Genomic DNA, 21,517 nt, shown 5'->3' with positions numbered 1-21,517 from the left:
CTGAGCAGCTACAAGATTGACAGAGCTGGATAATAACAAGCTACCTACAGCTGCCTTTTTCATTTTAGACTTTACTTCTTCCTCATGAAATACACTGTATTGCTCTGCTGGTTGAGAGTTCCTCCACTATTAAACTGATAGAATAGTCTAATAGTGGATCAGTGACCTAGGTCCTTTGAAGCTCAGGATTAAATGTGTCTGTCCAGTTGAACATGAATCAGCCATGTGTCCTTGCAGCAGTTAAAGTGAATCGTGTACTAGGTGGCATCAGAACAAATGCAACTGGCAGGCAGAGGGAAGTGGTTGTAAATCTCTATTTAGTACTTGAGAGACATATCTGGAATATGAAGTTTTGGACTCCACTGTACAAGACACACTAAAGTAGGTTCAGAGAAGGGGCACTACAATGATTTAGGCTAGAGAAAATGATGCACAGGTAAAGGCTAAGGGAGATGTGTTTGCTTAATCTCAAGATATGAAAGCAGCCACAGGTGTTACTGTCTTCATGGATGTGATGAGTGATTACAGGGAAGACTGAATCAGACATCTTGGAGCTGCAGAGTGAGAGGACAAGAGGCCATGGTCACACACTGCAGCATGTGAATAATCAAACTGTTCAGAAAAGAGAACATTTTCTCTGCAAGAGTAGTTAAGGCCAGTGCAGAGTAACCAGACAGGCTGTGGAATTTAGTGACCAGCACTCAACTCACCACATTAATATTCAAAATCCACCTGAACAAGGTACAATGTATCTATCTAACTCTTAAGCTGTCTTTGATTTGAGTAGGAGGTTGGACTACATGAACTTCAGAGATCCCTTCCAACCCAAGATTATTCTACAGTTCATCCCTATTTGTTGATTTCCCTCATTCTGTGCTATGATGGAAGCAGTTATCAAAAATGGCAGAATTCCTGCCAGACCTTCTCAATCAACTTTATATCACATAATTCTTCTTCTAGGATGCACTTGAAAAGAAAGGATAAATAGCTGTGCTCTCAAAATAAGCTTTCTAGCCACTACCTTATCTTCTTTACCAGCAAGCTTCTGCCACACAGTTGCCTCCACACCAACAGCTGTTTCCAAGCCCAGTAAGAACTCAATTCAATCATCAACTTGCACAGGAGTCACACCAAGAGCATAAATACTTGCTGCTCATAAATCACATGATTATTTCAACTACAGGAACCTGTATGCTCTAGACAGGAAAAAAAGGCTGGATAAGTTGCAAATATGCATATGGATTTCTCCATGTAGCTCCAGTTATTTTGAAGTGTGCTTGTTTTTTCTTTTGAGTAACTATTTTAAGCTCTCAAAGATGCTATTCTGAGTATCAGCAGGTGGGAGTGAAAAGAAAATGAACAGGCACAATATCCAGCTTGAAAGAAGTATAATGACTAGCACAAAGATGGATCCTCAGCTGGTGATGCTCCTAAACAACACTACATGCTAATGCAGTGTCACTTACTGATGAAAACTAAACTTCTGCTCATGAATGTCTCTCCATCTCAGCTACTGTGTCATATCTCCTGAAAAACAGAGAACTTTGTTGGTAGGAATATGAGTATCCTTCATCTTTTCTGTTACATCTAGTGAGTTATGGAAATTAAGTGAAAAGTTTAGCTGTTGAAGATGCTCTTAAGCATGTTTAAGCATACTCTCTGCACATGTGGAGCTCGGAACATTTCTGTCCTAAACTGGCAAAGCCAGATGACTATCAGAGGATGGAATCTATTTAGTTAGTTAGGTGAACCCTCAACAGGGTTGAAGCCCTGAACTTCAGCCTGTTGTAACAATGCAAAGTGAAATAGCCATAATATCAATGTCTTTCTACAATTCTCAATGTGGTAAATACTGTTCAGAAACTACCTTCATCAACAGTACCAGAGAAAGCCTGGTATTATCCCCACAATACTCAAAGTACATTCCCCTGGAAATGCAAAGGCCTATACAGAAGCCTCCCAAATAGGAACATTTCCAAATTTTACAGAAACTTGACTTCAAAGTCTTCAAAAACATTTAGCACACTGAGAAGCAAAAAGCCTTCCTGCCTCCAGGGGTGAATGATGCAACAAAACATCTGCTATATTGACCATCACTGAGGTTGGGAACATTTGCTTCAGGTCAAGACTACGGTTTTAGCTGCACTTCAGGGAAAAACCAGCAACTCACTATTGCAATAGGCTGGAAAAAAAATACACTTGGCTAGAAAGTCCCACACTGCAGGACTTCTGTTACTTTTAAAGAGACAAAGAGCAGACTAATTGAACTTAAGAACTGCCTGTTCAGGGTCCAGGCTGTACAATGGAAGGAATTCAGGTCTGAGAAAAGCAGCATTCCCCCTCTCCTTGGAAAAATGCCCTGAGAAGATCAGGGAGCCCTTGAAGGGGCAGCGTGAGACCCACTATTAGACATCTGGGACACCTCAGGCTAAGCCAGGCCAGTGTCAGTTGAGTTGGTACAAGAAGCCACTCACTTCATGAGGCTGCCTGGAGGAGAACTTTGGCTGCTGCCTTACTGATCCTGCTACTTGCTCTCTCAAATGATTTGGAGACAGGTTAACAGGCATCAGAGAAACGTAACAAGCATCCCAAGAACCAGTCTATAATACCATGTCTTCTCTGCAAAATGAGAAGCCATAGTGTCTCCAAACCCAGCTGAAATCCAGGCACCCATCACTTACAGAGACATGCTGCAGAATGGCTTCAAATACCCCACAGACCACACTGAGCTCTGCTTCTTTCTACTCCCTTGCAAGGACTTCAAACTCAGACTGGTGATGTCTCACTACTTGTCTCCATCACAAAATTGTCCTAATCATTGGATTTTAGATAACCGAGATCAGACTTGTTTTATTTAGAAAGATATATATATATATGTGTATATATATATATATATATATATATGTACTTACCCACCTTATTAGCTCATCATCTTGGCTGGTAGCTTTTATCCTTAAAATTTATTCCAGAAATCTAGGGTATTGAATATTTTTATATTGGTCTCATAAACAACAAATAGCATGTTAAACACTGTTACAGTCCAATGCAACTCTTCATTTAAAAGAAAATAATGTACATTTTATATGTTTTACGTTTTTTAGTTAAAGTATTGATCAACAGTATTGATCTTGTCCATTTTAAGCTACTGCTATAAACTCAAAATATTATTTCGTATTGTCACACTAGAATGTCAGCATCTCCTTATTTCTATCCAAACAAATAATTCAATTCAACCCATACAAACCACCCCATTTGAAAAAGTTACAGCACTCTTTTTTTACTTCACAAAGACTAAGGCTTTGCTAATTTTATAGTGAGTGTGATTTTTAAAACTGTGTTTGTACAATTCAAAAGAAAGAAACCAAATGGCTTTTCTCTCGCTAACAAGAGCTTGTGGAACAGCACACTGCACTTTGTTTCTGTTACTGTACCAGTGTTTCAACTTTCACCAGTCTCCATGCCAGTAAAAAGACACAATAAAGGAATTCAGACTCAGTCAAGGTTTACTGTGTTCTTTTCAAACAGAAGGGTAAGGGCGCTGCTAAAGCCACAGAAGAACATTTGTAGCAAAGGTTTTACCACTGCCAAATAGTATGCTAATAGTAAAGCTTTCAGGAGAGAGTCAGGGCTAGCCATGCTCAGAGGATGATTAAGATATGCATCAGACTAATGAAGAAAGGAGTAGGAAATTCAGGGATGGAAAAAGCAGCAATCTCTCTGCTGCTCCAGAGCAGCTTCGTTACAGTCACTTACCAAGGAGTGGGCAGAAATAATCTCTTTCCAGTATTTACAATTTCACTTAAATTTAGCACAATGCTATAAATCTTGCCCAAAAGCTATTAAGACAATCTTTTCTTCCAAAGAGCTTTTCAAAGGGATATTTAATTCTTTAAATAAAATACATTTTAAATGCAAGGATTTTTATTATGTCAAAATAATTTACATCTATGTATTTACACCTACACAAGAAGCTATCTGACCAGAATTTGGCAAGTATTTACCAGCCCTCATCTGGGTACATAACACACAAATGCAAATACCTCAGAGGAAAAATGGAACTGATGTATTTCTTTAAAAGTGTTGTTTGTTGGCTTTTGGGTTTTTTGAAGTGTGTGTGTATATAGATTGACATGAAATATTTTAATGCCTCTTTATTTAAATTACATCTAGAAAAGGACAGCTTCACCTATTTACATGCAAACAAATACTTCAGACATCCCCATTACCACCTCCCTTGATACAACTAAAACAATGAATATGCAAATCAAGAACACCTGAAAGCAGAGCTCCAATTTACCCAGCTCAAAAAATGTAACCATAATTGTATCCTTTATTTCTCTTTTTTCTCCTTCATCAGATCTCTTCTCCTCTCTTCCTGCTGATGTCAATGGAAAAATATGGAATTCCCAGTGGCCTACAGATAATTGAAGGTGCTGGAGAGAAGACATGTGCCCCCTTTTACAGTTTTCCTACTCTCCTTCTCAGGAGGAGGAAGACACATTCAGAACATATCAGAAAGCAAAAGCTTGAGCTGTGTGTCCTCCCAGAGCTGTCATTGCTTCTGCCACGTGCAGGAGGCAGAGAAAGGGGAAAGCTGGGCATCAGGCACATCCCTTGCACGGGAAAAGTGGAAGCACATGAACAGAGCAATGAGCAGCCTTTCAAAGCTCAGAGAACAACAGAATTTCTTTTCCTTTCACTGAAAATACAGAAACAGGATGTGATTGAGTTTCCCATCACTGCAAAGGGCTCCCATGCTGCCAGTGTCACAAGTGATGCAGTTTTTCAGGCAGGTGGCCACTGCAGGAGGGCTCAACTACACCAAATGGAATTTAAAGCTTTGCTTTCAAATGTAATTCACTCCTTATTTCCAGGGGAAAAACAAAAAAGCAAAAAAGAAGTACTAGGGAAAATACTCTTACCATCTGACACAGCTGGTCTTAGTAAAGAGAGTAAGAGGAAACTTTCATGCTAGAAAATCTCTGACATTTAATATCAGGGCCATAAAAAACTCAGAATGTACCCTAAGTGTTGAGAAAAACAATGTGCAATAAACCGAGATCTTCCAACACAGGCAGAACCTGAGATAAAATCATAAAAAACTCAAGTCCAAGCACAGAGCCCAGTGAAAGCATTTCCCTTTTCTCCAGCCAGAGTTGCCTCATATCACAGCTGCAGTGGAAGGAGCCTTTCATTAAACCATAGCAATCAGGACCAGAACAGGCCACTATGATTTTTTGCTTCTCAGCAAATGCTGCAATTGATAAACAGTACAGCTTCCAGATTCCCTACAAAAAAACAAGATGTTCTGCAGCATGGTGAACAAGCAGTGAATGCTGTATACATGTCAATTTTGAGAAGTCATTAACAAATATGTGTCATTGCACAATATGACATCTGGGTGTGTTTCAGGTTTTCTGCATTTCTGCTCAGTAAGAAATGGTTTATTTTGGTGACTGAAGTGCCCCCCTCTCCTTGTTTCTTATTTTATCCCTGTTTATCATTTACAAAACTACCTCAAACTTTACTTCACCCTTTGAATTTCAACTACAAAGTTAACAACTGATATGATTCTAGTGCAAGATAAATATACAATTCACAGAAGAACAAAATTCTGTGAATATCACTTTATGCTACATTTCAACAACAACAAAAAAATCAGGAATTTGTTTCACCATCAACTCCTAATGTTTTCATACAGCAGTGTATCAGGCCCATGTATGCAAGACATTCAGTAAGTGTCAGCCACTGTGATTAAAAACTAGGTTACTGCAGCCTTCACTGGATACCACAGGAAGGGGACACAGAAGAAAGGGTGGCTAATCTAATCATTCACACAAAGGAGCAAAGGTCACAGATGGATCATTACCTCTTGAAGACAAGAAGCAATTACTTTTATAACAAAGATGAATTTCAACATTAATAATAATAATAAGCATAATAATTGCTTTTAAAGTGTATGTCACAGAAAAATAGTGGAGGCTTCTTGACATTATTATGGTGAGTACTCACACACATATTAAAAACTTAAACAAGATTTTATTGTTTACTGAACCTTCCTTCCTTCCAAAAAATTTTTAATAGCCTTTTCTGAGCTACTCCTTTTCCACTTCTTTAAAACAGGTTACAACATTAATGTTACAGAAATCTAATATTTCTGATTAATAATCTATTAAATGCATGCTCTAGGTATTTGCAAAGACCATACAGTATCTTACAGTTGTAAGGAATTCATGAGTTGGTTGTTCATCTAATTCTACAATATCTTGGCAGTTTACTCTAGGGTCACAGATAAAAGTCTGTTACTCTTATTCCATGGGGACCTTTCTCTCTTGATGAAAAGTTCAGCAAGAAGTAGACCTAACAGTATGCATAATACAAAAATATTGCTGTATAGAGCCACTACCAGTTTTTATATGCCTAATATATCAATTTCCATGTTTTACTGAGTATGGGAGATGATGAGAATGAGGTTCTAAAAGAGCTATTGAAAGCCATTGTGTCTTAATCTGTTTCTCTAATATTTTGAAAAATTGAGGTTTAAAGTGTGTCCAGACATGAATTTCAGCTTAAACTCCCCTGAGCCAGGCAGCCTTAACATAAACCTCATTACCTATGTAATGTCATCATATGCAAGAGCTGCACAACTTTCAGTTGCTATTTACAATGTCTGCTTTCAGGAAACAAATCTTGCTAACTTTTTTAGAAAAAAATCCTCGTGCTCTGTAAAATATAGACTAGTAGCATTGCTAACCATTTACATGCCTTTAAAACCCCCTTTCTAGAACTCCAAAACTTTTCCATGGTTCTCAATCTTAAAAAGATTGTTGTATTCTTTAAAAAAAAAAATTGTCTCTCCCTTATATACCAGAAAGATCCTAAGGTAGCCATGAAGACCACCTGAAACCTGTTGACAAAGATGGGAATGAACCAAGAATGGGTGGGTTTTGCTCAAGAGGGTTATGTGGAAAAAGGTAAGCTGATATCTTTCACATTATTACTTCGTAAGGGACACTATGTCACACTGCTCACCCATGCTCATCTTAATAGGTAAATTTTCTCTGCTTGCAGCCTCCACAAGGTGTCTCCTGGCCTCCATCACAGCTTCCTTTTGTTTGAGGTTCATGAAGGACTCCCAGAGAGCTTTGGCAGCTGGATCACTGTAAGAAAATGACACAACTATAGTAAACATTGCTTGAATAATGGAGTAAACTTACAACAACATTTATGTTTTGAGATGAATGCTTCTACTTACTAATCTCTCAGGTAGGCAGGATACAAGCAAAAATAAAGTGGTATAAAAGCTGGATTATTCTTAGCAGAACAGTTGCTACAGTTTTACAGAAAAACTAGATTTTTTTGCTACCAATTACAAAGCATTAGAATTCACATATAATAAATAAGCATGTCATTCTAAAAGTAACCACTACTGTTCAACCATGAGAATATCAGAAACAGTCCAAACTTCTTCAGTTACTAAAAAGCTATGGAAAGGATGGGCTCTAACATCCCCATGAAACTTTACATCCCAAAGTTGGCACTCCCAATGCTGAAGGCTGTTGTCATAATTTTGATGAACTACTGTCACTTTAGGTTTCATGGATTCTCCGTATGTGGAATGAATAATCCATAGCAGAAATTAACTGTCCTTATGGTTTCTGCTATTACAGATTTCCTTTTTGTTGTTGTTGCTGCTAAACCTAAATTAGGCATTTGTGTAGCTCACCTGCACTCAAGTTCCCTGTCAGTCTTCTCCTTCCTCCAGGACACTGCAGTTGTTGCTTTGTGAATGAATTCAGTGTTCTCTCAGTGGCAAGGGAGGACAGAGTAGGAGAATCCCTTGCTTGGGGCTAAAGCCACACATTGGGATTAACTATGTTGATTTTTTTAATGTATTTTTTGTTTTAAAGGAAAAGCTTCCCTCTGTTTTCTCTTCAGGAGACATTTAACTCCTAAAGAGATTTTGATGGCATTTACAACATGCTTATAAGCATGCCAAAACAAGCTTTGTTTCATGGAAGTAGAAATCCATAATAATTCATTTGATACCATTCCAGAGCAGCTGTTCTTATGCTCTGCTGCAACAGCAGGGCTGTATTTAGCAAATCTGTGCTGTCTCCCCAACCAGGTAAGAGGATCACCAAGCCCCATTTCTGACATCCAAGCAACCCACATCCTCTGTCAAAGCCTGAATGGGTGCAAGGACTGTGGGAAAAAGGTTGAGTTATCCTTCTTCTGAACAGATCACAAATGAATAGGAAGTGCGAACTTCACCCTACTGCCATGGGTGGCAAAGAAAAAAAATAAAAATCAGATGACCTAACACAGTCTTTCCATTTCTCTTTCACACAGTGCCACTTGACCTCCTTCTAAACACAGAGGCAGGAGGCAGCACCTCCCAAAAGCAGCTGGGGCACCTGCAGCAGCTCCCTCACCTCCATCATCAAGTGCGATCTGCGCACTGGTGCTGTGAGACTTTTCATGGGCAGCAGCTCCAAGAAGATTCCTCACAAGAAAAAACTACAGTAATATGTAACGTACAATAGTGCAAGAAATGAGAGACTTCCAAAGCAACTGGATGCTTCAATACAATATAAGAATTTCTTTATGGAAAGGGTTGTCAAGCACGGGTACCCCAGGGAAGTGGTGGAGGCACCATACCTGGAAGTGTCCAAAAATTAGGAGATCTGACACTTTGTGGTATGGTTTAGTGGGCATGGGAGTACTCAGTCAAAGGTGGGACTTGGTGATCTTGGAGGTCTTTTAATAGCTCTGATTCTGTGATCCTCAGGTATGCTATCTTTACAAATTATCTACACAGTGTACTCCCCAGCCAACACCACTTGTAAGTGCACTGTGTTGATCCTGTTCACATCACATTCACTGGGGATGTCTCGCTCTCATTTACACCTGTGCCTGAGGTTTGGATTTTACAAGGCCACTGCATTGCCTGATAACTAATCCCTTCCTGAACGTACAGTTCCAATACCAAATCTATAGAGATCAGGAACTGAACCTGAAACAGCAGGAAGCTAGGTTTAAAAATACTTTTTTCTGTATTTGGAAGAAAAAAAAAGTAAAATTTCTGTATAAGATCTTTAACTTGTTCTCATTCTCACAATTCTCTTCATCACCATAACTGTAAGCATAGAGTCTCACACAAACAAGATACCAGGAGCTGAGCCTTTCAAATAAAGGAAAACATAAGGAAGCTAAAATAAAAGCCTATCAGATTTTCCACAGGTTTTTATAGTCTCATCTTCTTCACTCCTATACTTCATAAAGCTACTTAGCAAACACTAAAGTGTGGAAAACTCATCCTAAAAGCATCTATAGAAGTCAATAGAAGAGTGCATGTGATAAGGTTACACCATTTTTCCATAATCCTTGCTTGCTGCTCTCCCTTTCCACACCATGTGTGGATCAGTCCCGTCGCTTTAGGTGGCAAGGTCTTAGAAAGCAACATGTATCATACTATTTTCTATCATCACTACCAGAAGTCCCTGTTTCAGCTGGTACTTCTACTTGTTAATAAACTATAATACCCCTCCAAAACAACAGACCCATTATTTTAAACTAAACAAAGAAACAAAAAATTAAGAATGAGTCCTACTAATGCTTTAAGAAAGAAAAAAAGAGGGGAGGGGTGTGGATTTACTTTTTGCTTTTTATAGTATATTCTTTCTTTGTCCTTTAGCCACAGTAAGTTTTTCTTTAATCTCAAAGACCAAAGTTTGCAGGACCCCTGAGAGCTGCTTTAATACACCAAAAATAGCAAAAAGCAAAACAACTATGGTACAGCCTTAAAGGAAAGGAGAGTCAACCACACTCCTGTATGCTACATCTCTGTCATCCAGATTTTCTGTAGACATTTTTCGTCCCACTGCTTTGTAGAATAATTAGTGGTTTAGGTATCATATATATAACTGTATATAAGCAGGATGAGGTCAATGCATATCAATAGCTAACACAGTCAACTGACTAGGTCAATCCAGAGCAAACAGTTTTTAAGCCCATTCTTTTTTTTTTATATAACAGGGAAAATAGCCACAAAAGTACTTGTATTTTTCCTGCTGCTAACACTTTTCCTGTTCCCCCTCTATTACCCTTTCCAATAAATGTTTTTGCTTTAAAAAACACCCACTCAACCTTCATCAGTAACAAGACAGGAATAACTGCTGGGAATGAGTCAGTAGGACACAGTACAGGGCTCTGGTGTTGCCTCTTGCCTGATCTGAGAAGTTACCACAACATTTCCCTTTCAGAGGTTTCTAACACTTGGAAAATATATTATCTTATCTTACCCTTTTGGGGAAACATTTGTCTGCAACTGCCTTCCAGCTCTTGTCATGGTGCCCTTCCCCTCCACTTTTTCCCATCTGCAGTTCCTCTGCTTTGGTGCAAATGCCCCAATCCAGTGACACTGGTAATCAGTGATTTCTACGGAATCCTGCACCCCAATTCAGATTTCTCCCTTGTCTTGCATTCCTTGACTTCCCAAGAACTATGTATTGATTTTACACATTATCTTATAATATATTATATACATTAATTTATCTTACACATTAAAGTCAACCTTTGCACTCTGAAGGTAGTTTTCTGAAATGAAAAAGTTTTGTTTTTTTTTTTTAAATATTCAATGCATTACAAAAACCTTAAAAGATATTGTCTGAATGAGGATAGTTTGCTTAAGAAAAATAAATCCTTTACAGTTACACAACAGTACATGTCAGGAATTCAAAAACACCTTTCAAAATAAATGTCACAAAATTAGGTAAATATTACAGTACACACTGGTGTGCTTTTCTATTACAAAATGTTTTGCAGGGCACAGCAAACCTGACAAAGAGAAGAGAACACTAAAATGCAGGGGCCTTTCCAGAAAATCAGTTTCACCAACAAGGGTAGAGTTTTGCTCACAGATTTGATACCCTGTCCATTTCTTTTATCACTATAGTCATTGTATTGTACCTAATCAACCAGTTATATCAGAAAACAGAATTTAATAAAAACAATCGTAGCACTAACTTGGCAGAAAATTATTAAACAAAAATATCACATTAAGTCCTGAGACAAAGTATAAGTCTCTGAAAAGCCCCACTGGAAACAATTTACAAAAAGCAGCCTTTGACAGACATCTCATAATTGCAAATTTCTCCCTTTCCCTCACAGACAAGCTTTTTTAATGAGACATTCTCTGTTCCAAAATTAATTAAAATTTAACTGCATATAATTTGTACTTTAAAACAACAATGAAAAAGATTACAAAGAAAGAGGGAGAAATCTAGACAACTAAAAGATGCAGCTCCCCTACTTCTGGTATTTGCATTCCAGTTTTCAAAGCTGAATCAGGAAGACAGAGGGCAAAAGGACCAAGTCATCAGATCCATAGTCTATACAAATCCTAAAATGAGGCACCAGCTGGCAATTGTGCCAGGAAAAAGGTGCTGATGAGAACCAGTCAGAGAGACTGGGATGTTCCATCCTGACTAAAGCTTGATGCAGGTGCTTCAAGGAGAGGTAGAAGAACAAAGATCAAAATCGATAATAAAATGATTTAGCCATGAGGTGGCTAACTAGCTAGCTTCTCAAATCTATAATATCCAAAGGAAAGACCACACAATGAAATCTGTTGTTTACAAGATGCAGGGTGGAAAAGCCAAAACCCTGAGCTGAAGTAAGGGTACAGTATGGTAGGCAGTTTTTTTTGTGATGGTGCACTAGCTTCAGCAATATTTACTCACTGTGGGGGAACTTGCTCTCATTCCCATGGAACTCTTTTCAGTAACGTGTTCTGATAACTAAACTATTTTGTTTGATCTAGACATTTACAGTTTGATTATCAAATGCCTAGTCTTGCATCAGTTAAAATAATTGTAGCTTACTCTCTTGATCCGGTCTGGTCCAGTCTTGCAAGGACAACACTGCCAAGTTTATCTGACAGACAGAAAGCATCCCTATCCCTGATCATCTGTAGGCTTAGAATCAAAGCTATTCATGTTGGACAAATCTGGGGAGAACAGGAGAGGTTGGTGGCACTGGGATGTGCTATTAGCAAGCTGGAGGCAGTAGTCTGGAAATAGGTGAAATCAAGCACCAGTCAATGGAGAGCAAACTCTCAGAGCAGATGCAAAACTAGAGGCAAAGACAGAAATCTGGGGGCACTTACCCTGAGGGGGCCCAGTGCACAACACCACAATTTACCCTTGGCTGAAATGACACGTGACTTGCTTCATACCACCAGTACAGAAAAATATTTACTTCCCTTACTGCTTCAGGTCTTGTCTTTATTTACAAATTATTAAAATATGGTCTTCCTGGTCTCTAATGCAAGAGCAAAAGGTCAGGAAGTAGTAAGCCTATACTAGAAAATATGTTCATTCAATTACTAAGTGCTCCTCATTTATCATTATGTTTTCAGATGTATGATTAGACCATTCCCAACCCTCCTAACATTTACAGTATTAGTTTGGCAATATATTTCTTCAATCAGCATGAGTAATTAACCAACAAAAACAAGTCAAACACTCTTGTCCAAGCAGCATACCATAATCACCAGAATTATCAGCCACATATGTAGTCTCTGGCAAGCTATTGCAAATTATTATGATGTGATCTAATTTCCAGTCAAGGAAGATAACAGTGACATGTATATTATCTATTACTGGATTTTTGTCTGTACTTCTTTGCCTAACAGGACAAATTCAGGTCATCCTGTTTTCTCCTTAAAAAACATTGGCATTTTTTTCAGATACATGTAGGCCTTGCCATGCCCCCAGGCTTACTGAAAAACAGGTCAAAAATCTCTTCCATAACCTTTTCAAAGGCCAAACTGAGAAATCAGTATCTACATACAGTTTCCTTCGCAGGTCTCCTGTAGCTTAAATGAAGAAAAAGATGACTTTTTACAGTTTTATTTTGGTTTTAAACCTCTTGGCATCACGTGGAAGCACAGCCTATATCACAACATCATAAACAGCAAATAACCAGGTGGAGGACATCATATGAGCAAGATGCTAATAAGGAAGAAAGAATAAGCAAATGTTCTTGTTTAGACACCTGGCATAGGACATGGGATTTCAAACAGTAACTTGCTGACACAGGCTCTGAATAGAAGACAGAAAATAACTGTGAGTGGGCTTCAAAAATTAATCAACCAAAATGACAGAATTTCAGCATAACAAAGCAGTTGTGTTTATACTTTCACAGATTAAAAAAAATCAGAAGGAAAATTGTGGTAGTCTCAACACGTGACAGATTCTGTGGTTATTGTATCAGCAAAGCTTTCACCTTTCATCTATATAGCTTTACAACTCAGCTGCATCTGTATATTTTCACAAGAGGAAGGGAGAAGGGAAAAACTCAGTAAAGATTAAATTAGAGGGTTGTTAATACCACAAAGCTGCCCAAAACTGAGTGACTGCTAAAAAAAAAGGGTGTGCTGCCAAATATTGCCTTTGCAATAACACATTTCTTTAAAGACAACACAACACCCACATTAAGTGCACAGCACTTCAAAAAACAACACCAGGTGGTCAGAAGACCATTACTACGAAGGACAAACCCATTGCTGCAATATGTCATTTGAATACTGATGAAACAAAAAGAAGCACAAGCCTGTGATAAGATGCAAAGATTTGGCTTTGAGCCTGGAGCAAAGGGCCAGGTATCAAGAGACATCCTCCCTCCTCCAACTGCCCCGCAGTTTCAGAGACAGCGGAGGCTGCACCGGATGTGCGGTGGATTCCTGGGGACAAGCGCCAGCCTGACAACGTGGTGGGGACAGCATGTCCCTGACTGCACCCCACCACACATACAGCAGCCCCCCACTGGAAACAACCAACAACATCAGGAATAGCCTCCCTGGAACAGCAGCTCCTCCAAGCCACAGGGATTGTGTGGACATGCTGTGGGGAATACCAGGTGGATGAGAAGAGCTCCACACTGCCATGTTCCTAGAACACAGCTGGGCTCAGAGAATGAAGCTACTCTTCATTTCAGCCTTCTGAAAGTCACCAAACAGCTCCAACATAATTTATCTAAAATTTTCCATATAGAAACAGCTATCAGTATTTCCAGGAGCTCAATCTCTAGCATGGCTGCAATTTGAGCACATCCCAAGCATGTGCTCTTGATGGGCTAGGCCAATGTGTGTTCAACTAAAGAGTAACCAATACTTTATTCAGATAAAAATACAAAATCCACAAAACTTTTGTTTTCAAATAAATATAAGTTGCACATTCCCAGAAGGGACTAACAGTATTTCTAAGAAAGCAAAATAACATTAAGTTTTAAAGTGGTTCCTAGCAGTGGGCTGTCATTGTGCTGTTGAACATTTTGTACAGTTGGCAGATCTGCTCAGCCTAATTAAATGCATTTCAGACAGCAGAAACTGGAACTATATTCCAATCCATCCTAACCTTAGAAAAAAAACATTCAAAAAGCTAATGTCATCTTGGTAGTGTGCTTGCAGAAAAAAACTGCAGGAGAATGAAAATTATTACCTCTGCCATAGATTAGCAAACATTTTGCAAAATGGCATAACACACAAAACCTTTTAAAAAACAAGTTCTTTGCAGTCCTTCAACTTAGAACATTATTCTCACATCCTCACTTAGATGCATGTTAAAATGCTTCCATGTATTGATTTTTATGATTAGAACATGAAGCAAATAGTACCAAAAAAAAGTGTGCAGCAGCCAACATTAAAGATCATAAATATGTTCCTGAATAACTTAATGGTTCTTTCCCAGTTTCACTCCAAGCCCTCAAGCCACTCTGTGGGTGTAATCTGTCCTAGACTCAACTGTGGCTGTATGCTTTGGCACTGAGTCAAAACAGAGAGGTTATTGTTTGATTTATATGCCAAGGGCCTCTTAGATAAAGGGCTAATGGCAGGCTGATAGCTTCAGCCTTTGCATATGGTGTTTATACAAACCCTTCTTTCCCCTCCCTCCTTTCTGTGTATACTCCAGGAAGGCTGTGTCACATCAAGATCAAGTTAATTAATTAACTCATACTAGCATAATTTGATTGATAAAACAATTGATTCACTAAAGGTCACACAGAGTGCTGTTAACACACCAACTTTTCTGCCTCAACAGCACAAGGTTTTGAGACTTGCATTTTTCCATGCTGCAAACAGGAATTTTAAAGAAATAATCTCACTGGAAAAATAGATGAAAGAAGAAATTAGTCTGTCAATTAAAGTATACTGCAAAGTTCAGAAAATAATCAGTGCTTCATAAGATACTTAAGCAAAAGATAAATCACATCCTACAACAGAAAGGATCACGTAAATGAATTCTCTATATTGTTAGTTCTGTAAACTATTGAGCTTCTCCCAAAAGAAAACTAGAGGTCTTGCATAACTGATATACTTTGCTATTTACTATATCCAAACTAGGAGTATTTCCTAGTATATAAGTTTCTATACTGTTTAAATACTTCAGAACACAGTCCTGTATGGCCAAGCTATTATTTATTAGATTTAGGAAACTTCATTATCAAATTATACAGGAATTACTTTTCTGCAAGACAAAAGCACCATCAATTTTTAATTAAAAAATACAATCTAATTTTAAAAATACAGACAAAAATCATTACAGTAAGACTAAATATTTAAGAGCCTTTTGTCACCAATTTATTTTAAAACACTTCTTTTAAACAACAGACATATAAAAAAGAAGCTGCCAGGCATTTTAAAAGCAGTTCTAAAATAATATCTAAAATGTTGCAAATCAGCTTGCAGCCTTCACCAAGGCTGAAGCATTTTGAGCAAAACTGGGAGCTGCTTATCAGCCACCAGTTTTACAATGGATTCTCCTCTGGACTACCTGAAATACCTGTGGTAATAAAAAAGGTGACAAGGAGTTTGTCAGTTCACTGTATGTTGTCCAATAACCAGGTAGCCATACCAAGGAAGTACAGCATTCACTGGACTAACACAGTAGATTCATTCATAAAAAGGCAACATGTGCCAATAGCAGTCAAGAATTTCTTAATATTTTGCCTCCTCCCCTGATTTTACTTTGGCATGGGTCTCCTTGTGCCAGTAATACTGACCCAGCATGCAGAATCACTCTGCAAACCAAACAAGGAGCAAAGAACTTCCTTTGCCTACTCCTTGACAGCTGGGAGGTGCTGCCAGGCAGTTCCACAGGATACAGCCCACGTTTTCCTTCATTACTGGTTTGTCTACAGCTGACTCAACATGGCCATAAAAAAACCCCAACAGGCAGAGCATTCTTTGAAAGCTCTGGCTCACAAAAGAAGGGTACGTTGTGGAGTGCACCAGGGGAAAGTTGGTTAAAACACACCAATAAGACAAGGAACAGTCACTGTACACAAGTTATTGTATTCATGCCATGATATTTAGCTTCAGAAAGGCATACCTACAGATATGGACACTTCAGAGCAATGCCAGTCAAGTAAACTTCAATTTTGCAATCATTTTCAGACATGGGATCATAAAACAGATTATTGCTTACTATTAGGAGAAAAGAAACGCCCAAGAAGAAGACTCACAAGACACAACCAGTGACTAAGACCAACAGTATTAGGAAAGTGTTCTTTGAATTGTTATTGAACACCATGAGAGATTAAGTTTCTGTTTATCTTACAAAGACACATATGGAAGTATGGGACAGGATTTTTACAAACAGAGTAGCAAGGTCTAAAATATGTTGAGAACACAAAAAATCAAAAGTTTATTTTAGACAGAAAAAAATTGTGAAGAGAGTGATAACAAACCAGTTTTTAAAAATCATCGTAATTTTAGGTTGCAAAACTGCTGTTTTGTATAAACTATAAACTACTATGTTCCAAAAAAACCATGACCACTATATGCCAAACCAGGAAGAAATATACTCCCTGTTATCAGCAGAGCATGGGAGAACTTAAAAATAAACATTTCAGGAGGTACTTATAAACACAACCAAGACAGCAACCCCAAGATGTCACAAAACTTCTCTGTTTACCTACAGTTCTTTGCTTTGGGATGAATTCCTTTTCCTTCCTTTATAGATAATGGAAAGTAAATCAGACTCTTAACATTTGACATATTTTTGGTCCCACAGGTGAACTGAATTACAATAAAATTTAATAAATAATTATTAAAAGGCTGGCAAGGTTTCAGTTCACATCAGGAATTGATTAAAAAAAAGGGAAACAAAACCTCCCAACAAAAGTAAATGATAACATAGCATTCTACATTTTCCCTTTTTTTTCTTAAATAAAAAAATAAAAGAGAAACTCAACTATTTGGCTCATTCATATATCTACTTTACAGATGGCCATACTTATAAATTAAAATATGTACACAAGTCTGATGAGTGTGGTCAACCACCATCTGAAACATGTTCATCTCTTGCCAAACCCATCATCTTCAGTTTTATCAAACATTTCCTCGATCCAAGCATCATGTAAATTTGTAAGGACAAGTATTTTAATCACAGTCTTGTTTCATGTGGATCTAAATATAGATGTATTTGTGTATAAATATATATATATATATATGCTGTGATACACACACAGTAAGTATTTTGGCTTCAGAAAGCCAAGAAGTTTAGCATACACACTTAAACATCTATGACACAAAACAACTTTACTTGCTAATAACCACATGCAGGAGACAACGCAGCTGTGCACGAATGATATTATTAAAAAGTAATGCAACTCCCCTCCTTGCTTCCAATATCAAAGAATTACAGTGTAAACCAATGACACCAGTGTGCATTAAACCAAGACAGCAGAGAAATAATCCCTGCACTGTATTTTACCATAATACAAGTCATACAAGTCAGCTCAAATGCATGCATGCACAGGTACACACAGAGTACCTGAGAATTGCTTCAGAAATCCTCTTATTCGATTCCATTTATTTAGACTAGTAATACAGAATTTTTGTTTTAGCTTAATAGTAAAACACTTAGTGAAAAAATTCTTACAAAATATCCAGAGCTTTTTTTATGTAGCATTTTATATATATATATATATATGGTTTTGGGGTTTTTTTGTCTAGTTATTTGGTGACAATAATCCTCTAGCCAGATAGCAAACACAGCACTTTCCAGTGTTAAAAAAGAAAACTGCAGTCCAACAGCTTGGGGATCTATGGGTTCTCATCCCTTTTGAGTTCTGTTTATTCTAGCTATTCCCAAGATCATTAATATCCATTTGAACCTGTAAACTTGAAGGTCAACAAAAGGTCAAACATAAGGAAGCAATATAATATGGAATATTCAACTAGATTATATATTGTGAAACATTAACGTAGTTTCCTTAAACCATACTTTAATTTTTTTTCCCTTAGTAGTAGGAAAGATAGGAAGATAATCTCCATATTAAGCCAGAGTTTAATTTGGAGGATTTACAGAATGATGAACGATTTCTTTTGGTTAGTAATTTTAAATTAACTAACTCTCCCTTTCCAGAAAATGCTATGGAATCAGACTGAAATGAGTAGAAAAAATAGTTATCAAACAGTCCAGAGATGGAATAAAAATACACACCCCAAATTGGATAATACTATATAAATATCTTACCACTGTCACAAGCAACATGCCTAAGTCTGCAATGATTGTTGCTGTTAAGCTACAGTAGTTATGTTACACGCTGTGTTACATGTATAAGCTTGTGACCCGCAGCACTGAGAACGCACAAAAGCCTTACAAATACAACACCTCTCAAGACCAAGAGGGATCTGTTTGTGGACTAAACATCAAGCAAAATCTCTGCAATTCCTGAACTACCCTTCCTTTCATAGCTGTCCTGCAAATGACACATGCCAATACTAACAAAGCTATACATGCAGATAAATCAGATCACCTCTATTTGTAACATCAGAAGAAAATACAGATATAAATCATTGTGCCCTACATGTGCTGTGGCATCCAAATACAGTACATCAAATCTGTAAAATCAACTGATTAAACAGAAGAGGCTGATATTGCAGGGAGAAACTGCTTGGATCAGGACTCTTTGTCTTCCCTAACTACCCTGTGAAAAGAAGAAGTAGTGCTTAATTCCATAAAGCCCTATTGCCTGCAAATTACAAAATTACTGGATTTAGGTTACTGACCAGTACACCAAAGCTCCCCTTGGAAAATTCTGATTTAAGCATAACACTGTCACACACACACTGGAAGTCAGGTAAGCAAACTGACCTAACTTTCCAACTTCATATGGCAGCTGATACAGCTACAAGGTAATTTCTGCATCAGCTATCAAATGTTTTGGGAGAAAGAAAATTCCTGTAAACAAGTAAGGCTGCTCTGGTGAACTATCGGAAGAAGCAACAGCACCAGCATGAAATGAATGGCAAAGAAGCGGGTTCAACCTAAATAAATTCCTGAAGCCAGCTCTACTCACATGCTACAAAATCAACAGCCAGTTTCACATCTTTACATGACTACTGTACAAACTGCAACGTTTTTTGTCGTCATGTTTATTGTGGAAGATGTTACCCTGAGGCAAGTCTTGAGGATACAAAGGCACATTTGGGAAGGTAAGGAATGTGTAGTGTAGGAAAGGAACCCATGCAGAGCTGTCAAAGCTCGCCAGGCTGAAGCATGAGTGGAAGGGAAGCATTAGTCAGGCAAACAGCCTGAAACAGAAGCTATGCCTGGCAATTGTATCAACAAGAAACAGAGCATCCTTGCCTCAAGTCTTTTTATGTAAGTTACTTATCGACTTCAAGAACCTCTGAAGTCTATAATCTTGCATGATTATTACCCTGCAACCAAATGCCTCTGAATGTCTTAAAATGAATTTCAGTGTGTCTTTTTCAAAAGTTGGATTATCTCAAAAACTTTACTGAAAGTATATCAAGAAAAGAGGGATTTTATTAATCTTTTTTTAAGGCTTATTTTTTTTTGATCTACAGCAAGTGTACTTAACAAACAGAAGGTTGAATCATTTTAACCCTACTCGCTGACAGCTGAAGCAGAGGGAGCTAGCAGTTTACTTTGAGGGTAATGGAGAACAAACAAGACACATCTCAGGAAAGTAAGGCTGGTTTTGACAGATGCCAACTGATCTCTAGGTCTTACTAATCCTTGAAGTATTAAATCCCACTAAGATTCATCTTGTATACAGACATGATTTGGAACATGTTCTGTGCAAAGAGAAAAGCAGATTAACTATCCACTGGCCAAAGTGTCCTAGCCCTAAAATGCGGTCAGGACACCTCAAACCAGTTTAACTTTTATCCTTCCTCCAACCCCTAGCTATTCTTTTCAAAAATTATGTTATTTAAAACCACATAATACATATTGTTAGAATTTCTATCTGTTAACCAGCTGGTAAGGTTCCTTCCCTTCTGCAATAGCTTCACAGCAGTCATCTCTGCAGAAGAGCCTTTATTACAGGCAACACAACATTTAGCTATTCTAAACCTTTTCTATTATTAAGTAGTACTCAAGGGGATCTTAAACAATTGTGGTGATACTGAGGCACTCTGTGGATAACGATGCATCACACTTGGACTTGGAAAAACAAGTTTCAGTTCCAACCAAACACATGGTAGTGCTGTCACTTCTTGACAGGTACTCAGGACTAAGCTTCTCTGCATTGAGTCAGTGTGGGACCAGGTCTAGAAGTGCTCCTTCCTAGTCTTCTCTTGCACCCCCACCCCACAGTCATAATACATTCCTTGGAAGTCTTCAGAGATTTCTCAAAAGGGTCTCCTGTAGAAAGAATAGAAACGTAAGATGCATAGCCTGGAATAGCATGTGGATTCATTGTCAAGTAGACTTAAAAGCCAAACAAACAAAAACCCAACAAAAAGCCAAAAATAAGAAGGTTATTCCAGCTGTCCATCACCATTCGAAAGCAGGAGTGACACCTGATCTTTAGACCCCAGAGCAACAATTAAATGCAGACTGGTCCAAATAAACAACCAAGCACACCACAGCATTTGGAGGACTGCCAGAAACAAAACAACTGACATCCAGATGAACACTTGCTTCCTTCAAGACAAGCAAATTAAAAAATCACTGAAAAGTGAAATTCTTTCTGTCAGAAGTAGAATTGCTTATTGTGACCTAATCCACCCTGTTTTGCAATTGGCAAATCTGGATATGTACTACTTCACAAGGTAAAGGGAACAATTGATGCTGAAAGACTTGCCAGTTTTCTAACAGGCCTCTTAGCCCCCTTGCCCACTGTAATAAAAGAGGTCATCATTCCAGCCATACCCCAAAATTCAGTCTTGCTCCTTTAATAGTGGTCGAACTCTGCAGGGGCAAAGGAAAAAAAGAGCATACAAATAAATTCTTAAAACTTTCTACTCGTAACCATCACTTAACCCCGCCTGAATTTCAACTGGCTGCCTTTTAGTCCAACAAAATGTTTCAGCAAAATGTTTCATTCCTACAAGCTGCAGGACAGCTTATGCAGAATGCCAGACTGAGTTACTGCATGAATCAACTTAATTGAAAGCTTCTGAGTAGGATTTTGTGCACTACAAGGTACAGAAAAATTCTTGGCAAACATCTCTTTAAAATGTGTATATTAA

The 21,517-nt window shown here is 38.0% G+C and overlaps 1 protein-coding gene across 1 annotated transcript in view; it reads right to left on the bottom strand.

Annotated features, from left to right (window-relative positions):
- SCFD2 (sec1 family domain containing 2) overlaps nucleotides 1-21,517 on the bottom strand; it is a 187,249-nt gene that overhangs the window by 149,550 nt on the left and 16,182 nt on the right. Inside the window, exon 3 of the mRNA XM_071432385.1 lies at nucleotides 7,033-7,160. Coding sequence (XP_071288486.1) covers nucleotides 7,033-7,160 — 128 coding nt within the window. The remainder of the gene's footprint in view (nucleotides 1-7,032; nucleotides 7,161-21,517) is intronic.

The sequence above is a fragment of the Agelaius tricolor genome, unplaced genomic scaffold, assembly GCF_023055355.1.
Source record: "Agelaius tricolor isolate 1412-34295 unplaced genomic scaffold, bAgeTri1.0.p SCAF_8, whole genome shotgun sequence".
NCBI classification, from domain to species: domain Eukaryota; kingdom Metazoa; phylum Chordata; class Aves; order Passeriformes; family Icteridae; genus Agelaius; species Agelaius tricolor.
The sequence above is the reverse complement of the archived record's forward strand: the minus strand, read 5'-3'. Positions and strand labels throughout refer to the sequence as shown.